Source organism: Cyprinodon variegatus, unplaced genomic scaffold (assembly GCF_000732505.1).
Source record: "Cyprinodon variegatus isolate N-32 unplaced genomic scaffold, C_variegatus-1.0 Scaffold871, whole genome shotgun sequence".
NCBI lineage: Eukaryota > Metazoa > Chordata > Actinopteri > Cyprinodontiformes > Cyprinodontidae > Cyprinodon > Cyprinodon variegatus.
The window spans coordinates 109,994-117,914 of NW_015151324.1; the positions used below are offsets into that span (position 1 = coordinate 109,994).

The 7,921-nt window shown below is 36.5% G+C and overlaps 1 protein-coding gene across 1 annotated transcript in view; it reads left to right on the top strand.

The window, feature by feature from the left end:
• The first annotated feature begins 410 nt into the window (after window positions 1–410).
• The window catches only part of LOC107099442 (leucine-rich repeat and immunoglobulin-like domain-containing nogo receptor-interacting protein 1-B), an 18,404-nt gene continuing 10,893 nt past the window's right edge, over window positions 411–7,921 (top strand). The window contains exon 1 of the mRNA XM_015397562.1: window positions 411–670. Coding sequence (XP_015253048.1) covers window positions 659–670 — 12 coding nt within the window. The 5' untranslated portion in view covers window positions 411–658. The remainder of the gene's footprint in view (window positions 671–7,921) is intronic.

The following is a 7,921-nucleotide window of genomic DNA, read 5'->3' on the forward strand; positions in this document are numbered from 1 at the left end:
ATGACTTTGTTGTTTTTTATTATAAATTCCTTTTTTCCGATGCGTGGACTTCTGGCATATGATTGTAAGGATTTGCATATCTATATGCATTATAAAAGCACATACACACCTTTGTGAGGAATGTGAACTGGTAGGCAATGGATTTTGTTCGATAGATCCCCTGATCTTTCCTACACCAGCTGGAATCTAAATAAAACACCCAAAGCAGACCTTCAGTTGGAAAAGTAACGAGAACAAAGATCTCCTTTGCAATCAGAGAACATTTTTCTTCTGCTCTTTTCAGCTTCCAGTGCTCTGTGTCTCCTATTCTCCCAGTGCTCTCATTTTCCCAGTGCACTGCAGCTCCTCCCTCCACCTCTCATCAGCTGCCCTCCCTCTTCCTCTCTTTTCTCTGCTAGGTGCAGCATGTATGTGAGCGTGTGTGAGCAAGCAGAGCCGCCTGTGTGTTTACATGTCAGCCTATCAGTACTGCCGGATTTAGCGCATCTGGAGAGGACGAAGGCATTTCTCAAATGCCCCTTAGACGATTCTCATCTCTGCGTATACTCCTCTTACCCATCTTAGTCTAGCCTGAATCCTTGCATCCCAGACTCCATGCATTTGGAGGCATTTTGAATTTCCTTGGCAACATGGAGCTGCCTGAATTAGAATTCTCTGCATGACAGTCCTGGTAAGTACTCTGTCTCTATGGTGGGCTTTGAGCACTGAGTCACTGGATCAGATTTATTATGGTGCAGTGGTGGGGCCAAGGGATCGGCAAGAAGCAAATTATTGCGAGGAATAAAACTGTGTAACCTAGGCAAATGGAGGGGATGTAAAGAAGAATACTTATCCTCAGATGAGAGCTCCGGGTCTTATTTGTGCTTTGTCATTCAGAGAGGCTTCATCTTACTTCTCTGCCCTGAAATTCTGAAAAGGATGGGTGCACATGATTAAAATGTGCTGTGCATATATATTACCTACTTTTTAATGTTTATGAAAGTACATGTGCTCTGTAGTTATATAGTACATTTGTGTGGATCTGTATAAAATATTCCTACTGGTGCAAATAAGAGAGCAAAAGTGTCGCTTGTATGCCCCCCATCCCTAGTGTTTTTGCCAGTGTGGTTTGCTGTTCCTTCCTGATCTGCTAATTAACATTCATGTTTTTTTTTTCTCTCTCTCTAAATTGTAATAAACTCATCAGTACTGACACACATTCTCATAAAACACTCACTGCTGGCCATTTCCTGTGGCAAGCGGGGATGCTGTTGCAGGTGTTTGATTTGCCACAGGTTAGACAGATGGATGGCAGTAGTGTTGATGGCGAGGGTGGGCATGGGGGATGGGTTTTGGTGGTGGGATGACTTTGTTTGATTATTTATGGAGGCCAAATGAACAATATCTCATAGTTCCTTTTTTATTGCTTCTCTATGATAATGGTTGATACACTTCAGCAAGCGAACAGCAATGAAGGGACTGTTCCCCTCTCTCTTTAAGCAGTGCAGCAACATCCACTGCAAGTAAAAGACCCCCAACAGTCTCTGAGGAAAGGGACTGTTGTATAAATCAAGAATTTATGAACTATGCAGAAGCATTTAATTAGGATCCACTTGTCAGTTTATGACGGCTGACTGGATTCTCTTTCCTGAGTTATTATTCATGCATGTCATTGTGTCTGAGCATCCACAGCTTCAAATTAATCAAACGAAGTTCTGTGACCTGAAATTGGAAATCTATGTTTATGACGTTGAATTTCCAAATACAGCTGAAGAATAACTGAGTAACTGAAACTGTCACTGTTGCTGGGTAAATTGATTTTGAGAACTCTTAAATCATTCTTTGTGAGATTATAAACAGCAAAGAATCAGTCTGAGTATCTTTGCATGGTCTCAGGCTCTTAATATGCTAGTCTCGATCTCAAATTGTAACTCTTTTTTTGTTGCCTTTCAGCTTTAACAAAACTCTTTATCCAACCCTGTACATAAATTTAAGGTTACATCATTAAAAATGTTAACACTTTACTCAAATTTTGTTGTACATTTTTAAAATAAATTTGAAAAAAATAGTATTTTACTTAGTCTTATATGCAAACCTCAAAAGACTGTCAAGAAAAAAAACAAAAAAACACAATATAGCTTAATGCAACTAGTCAGATAAAGATCAGGCAAAAATTTAGTGTTTCCTTTACTCCTGACATTGTCTTCTTTTCCGTAGCATAGAAATTTCAATTAACTATCGTATATCCTAGCTGGTGGAAGCCTGAGAAGTTATCAGATTAATTTGGGATGTTTAATTTCGTCCTGCTTAACATACCAGATGCAAATTCTGGAGAAAAATATTTAAGGGGGTATCTTTTTTTTTTTTTTTAAGCAGCAGAGCAAAGAGAAGTAAATAGAAGAATCTGTGGGGTCCTGGTAAAATCAGTTGTTAATTTGGAGCCACCTTTGCTTGTTAGCTTTGCTAGTCAGATACATTTGATCGATAGCAGAAGGGACAAACAACAACAAGGTAAACCCGCAGAAATCCAGTTTAAAAGCTAAATCAAAATGTTTTCCACTATAGGCTATAATGTGTTAAGTTTTGGGAAGTTTTATTAATTAGTTGATATCTTAAATATTTGCTGAGAAGCAAAAAGAAAACAATTGAAGGAGCTTTTTTGTAGCTCCCTTATGTCTAAAATATGACAAGATAGCTAAAAAAGGGAAAGAATGGCAATTTTTTCATGTAAAAAGAAAAGCAAGCATCTTTACTGCCAGCAGCAGATTCCACTGCCATGTTACCTGTATTTTAACTAAAGCATGAAGTAATATAAGGAAAATTAATTTTTGATGACGTGTGATCATTGTATAAAGAAAAAAAAAGACATTTCTTCATTGAACATGACAATAAAAGTTTCTTTTCTTTGGGTTAATCAGCCACATTTGCCTATTAAACCCATTGAATATTGGGAACCATATGAAAATGATCAGTCTCCCCTGCTTTGACATATTGGAGATAAACAAAATAACTACTAATAATCTGCTTTCATAAAGTTTAAGTAACAAGGTTGATGACAGATTGGTTTGAACTGATTACAGCTAGCCTTCTTTAAGCCAATCCATTAATCTACAAATACCTTTAAGTGTTCTTTAGCACTATGTAGTAAATGTTCAATTACCATTTTTACTATATGCAACAATACAAATGTACCTAAAATAACTCATCTGAGACGTTTAAATAAAAATGACACGTTAAGCTTTATTTGCAATAAAACACTCTTGAATTACTACAATAGTTTTCTCACACACACTTTGATTTCCCCTTGTTATCTCTTGTGGGTTTTCACCTATTAGTGCTGCTATAACTGATTCTGGCAATATTTACCTTGAAAAGCTCAATCAGCTTTCCATAGATTTGAAGTAGTTTACACTCATTCAGCCCTCTATAGATGTAAAGTACTTTACACTCAATCAGCCCTCTATATATGTGAAGTACTTTGCTGATGTCATGATTATGCATCATAACAGATATGAGAAGATCAATAAAAGAACTAGCACAAATCGTCCCAGCAGCATGTAAAGCAGTAGAGACACAATATTAGACAAAAAAGAATAGAGGAAATTCATAAGGCGTTCACAAATGTAGGGCCATCAAATCAATATGAATCAAATGGGATGTTATCACTCTGAAGCTTACCTCTACTTAAATCTTTACTTCGAAAGAGCTGTACAGAATTGAAATCATTGAAAATGATTTCAACGAAATGAGGGACAGCTTTGATGCTCTTAACCTTCTAATAATTCCTTTTCAAGTATATTGGTCAGAGACCCCATTTGCAGTAACTGCCACTCAATAAACAGAAAACAACTGCACTGAATAATATGAAAATCTGATTTAGACCATAAAATCTGAATTAAATTGTTCTGTATGTAATTGGATCTGATTATGGCTCTGAGTGTATTACAATAACCCAACTGCACTAGAAATACATTTGTGCTTGAAAGTTTACATAATGTAAATTTCCTCCCATTAAAGAAGTGGATAAATTCACAGTGGTAATTCAATTGGGGGAGTGTTGGCCTAGTGGTTAGGGCATTGTGCTTTGAATCCAGAGGTTCTGAGTTCAAGCCTCACACCCAGAGACTCCCTCTCTGGCTCCCTGAGCAAAAGACCCTCAACCCCACTCTGCTCCCCGGGCGCTGCACAGTGGCACCCCACTGCTCCCCAAGGGGATAGGTTAAATGCAGAGAGTTCATTTTATTGCTCTGTACTTGTGACAGTGTAATGACAATAAATGCTGAAAAAAAATTAACTGCGCAAAACTGAAAAAAGCACAACATTATAATTAGATTAAAAATTATTATATATATAAAAAGAAAAACTGTCCTAGGCTCTACTGTATATATGGTGTTGTGAGGTGCATTGAATGTAGCATACTTCAGAAAAACTTACATTAATCCTTATTCAACCCCTCTCATCTTCTACTCTGGGAGCTTTCATTGATTAAAATCTTGTTGCATACACATTCGATAGGTAAAAAAAACAGTGGCTGTGTTCTTAAATCTAAATCAAGTGAGATTGTTTTTTTTAATACATTTTTAAATAGAATATCATATAACATAGTGTTCAGATCAAAGCAATCTTTCATTAATTATGTATGCATTGACAGTCTTGTCCACTTGGAAAGAAACTATACAATTATTTGATATAAAGCATTTATTAGGTGTCATTATCTTGGCATTTAAAAACAAAAAAACCCCCCAAAAAAACAGAAATTTATAATAGATATGTATTAAGAGATATATCAAAACACATGGTACACCTTAGGTAAATCACAAATCTTTCATAGGACAAAATAGAAATACATAGTAAAAACAAACATGCACACATTCCTGTCTAAGGGGACTATAGAAAGAGACTTTGCGACCTAACAGCTTGGGCTGTGGGAGGAGCATCTGGAGGTATCTAGAAAGTCAGGTTGGGTTTAGCAATGCATTAATGGGATCCTGTGGGTTGGATGTGTGGTGGATCTATGTGTATCAGACTTGCTACCAATAGATGCAATCAGTTCCAATCCTACTGGTATCAAGAGGGTATGAAGGCATAGTGAAGAGATTAGACCCTATGTTGTGTTCTTCATGGCAATTTTAAGCCTTTGTGTGCAGCCCAATGCCATGTGAGAAAAGGAAGGACTGATGAGATGTGATTTTCTTTATGTGTGTGTTTGTATGGGGGGGGCAAGATTGATCTGAAAAAGCAGAATATACGGTACTATTGTAGGAGGAGCAGTGTTAGTCAATTTACCAGCCAGTGTCCATGATGGTATGGCTGCTCTAAATATGTAATCAATTTCATTTAATTTGTTAATATTGAATGCAATGGCAATAAGGTTATCATTTTGAACATACTATAGCAGAGATATATCAAATAGTTACACATAGGCAAAGCATTGCAGCAATTTGTTTCCCTAAGTTAAATAGTTTTCATGCTACTAAGTTACTGACACAGTATCAAAAATAAATATTAGTCCTCACTTGTAAATATATCTTTAAGAACTACATGTAATAGTAGAAGAGAGGATAGGCCTACATCATGTATAATTGTAGCTTATAGGCTTTAACTTTTCAGAAAATGTATGTATAAAATAAAAGGAAGAAAAATATCACTTTTTTTCTTTACTTCTGTTTCATCTTTTCTTGTTTTGCTTTTCATTTTTATATTAAGTTCTAATTATAGGCCATCTTATTTACAGCTATAACCAGGCCACTTCTGCACATAACAGTTCATTTGTGATGGCCCAGAAATAACAAATGGGTGAACCAGCCGGAAAACATCTGGGATGTTGCTATTAAAATATTTTCCCTAACAAGATCTATCTTGGATGCAGCAAGGAAATTCTGGAGCATGATTGCAGTAAAGTCTTCCAGACTATAAATGTTTATGCACCGTTTGCTGGATGGAGAGGTGACAGTCAGGGACAAACCTGTCACAGGATACTGAAGTTTACGTTCTACAAATATTTTCAGAAGCTCATAATGGTGCTGATGCTCTGCAGCAACCATCTTCATTTAAATTGGATAGGAACAGTTTTATGCAAAACATGAGACAGTCAGAGGCGACAGTAGTAGAATTGAGAACTCAGGGTGCTCATCTTTTTGCACGTGCACGTGCAGGTGGCTTTGAACCCTCCACAACAGAGCATATAATTATCGAAACTGGTATTGAGCAAAGTTACATTTTTGTAGAGTCTGTTCTTGTTTGTAATCTTTTATCTTAACCTTCTGCAGTGACTTAATTTGCTTACTCCACCAAGGTGCTAATGTTCTCAGTAGCATGGGTTTGGTGGTTAGCAAGATTTCAGAGGAAGTACTGTACACAGTGCTATGAGAAATTTTACCACAGGTGTGTCTTAAAGTGCTTTCACACTGCTTAAGAATGTGGCGAACGGAGCAATTGATATCTTGATAAAAAGACTCTTAAAGGAACAAATTAGTGGTCAAGGATGTCAAGGACGCATTTTGAGCAATGCGTATGGAAAAAATTGGGCATTTACATTTTTGTGAACAGCGACTTGCAGAATTGGGTAACAGGGTTCACAGGAGAGGAGGATTTTTTTCTGTTTAAAACTCACTAGAGGTTGGTGTATAACTCCTAAAACTGGGTTCTGGACAGATGTAAGTAGCGCTTAAAGCAAATATTCAGAGGCAGCTCCTGAAGCAGGTGGTGGTACTAGCAGAAATAGTAGTAAACTTAGTAGACCCAGGGATGCCAGTGCAGTTGTTCAGCTTTCTACATTACATAGAGCACACAATTGGTAAAATCAAAGTCTGCCATGCTGAGTTGAAGAGTCAAGAAGCAGCAAGTTGAGGAACACTTGTCCGACACTTTATAGCATTGTTTGTATAAATGTTTGCAAGAGAGAGGTGAAATGTGAAGCTGCATTCACCTGGAGAACAACAAGGAAAATTTGTTGTGTCAAGATTTAGTGTGAATCTTCCACCAAGCCTAGAAACATATATAATTTTGGTGATGATCCGGACCACAGTCTGGATTTACACATTTTTAAAGGGTTCCTTAACATTATGTGGATTTTTTTAAAGCGCAAACTCCACCAATGCATCCCCAGGGGCTTCCAGAGCAGTAGAACAAAGCAATTCGGATATTCATCCAACTTAGTGTTAGTCATCTATAAAATGTATTTTTTAACATTTAAACCATATAAACTGGAAATATGGGTTGCTCTTTATAATTGAGTTTTGACATCTTCATATGAGATTTATTTTGTCTTGCTATAGTGCTACAGTGCTATCACAGTGGCTATTGCAACTACATAAATACTACATAAATAGGATTATAATCTTAACACCAGAGTAGTGGATGCTTTGTAAATTGAATTATGAAGATTTGATGGATCCGAGGTGCACTGATATAAAGTGAGTTTGACTCAACTGTTTTTGAATAGTCGTTTGGCAACAGCAATGGATGCCTTTTGTTTGTTTTGTTCTTTTCCCCTCACATGACATTAACGCCCTGGTATCAGCCAGAATACTTTCCTGATTTACATAATTCAAAGATTTAGATAATACAAAGCCCCAATCCTAGAATTTGTTGGTTAAACTTCTGAAGTAATCTTAATGTCCTATATTTTGCATGGGTTGAGAATGTAAATATTTCATGAGCAGATACCATGTTATATTTTGAAAAGGATCTTAGGCTTTTGTCTAGTTTTGCTTCAGCTTACAGTTTTTATTTTATCTTTGACAAAAATTATAAAACTTACAGTTGTCAGAATGGAAAGCTTTAAAGTACTCTTTCACAAATATCACCTTCCAATCTTCCTCCACCTTCAAACCATTTCAATAGAAATCATAATTGAAAATATAGAATCATCCAACTTGTCTCAATACAACAATCTTAATACAAATGAAAAGACAGACAGACAGACAGACAGACAGACAGA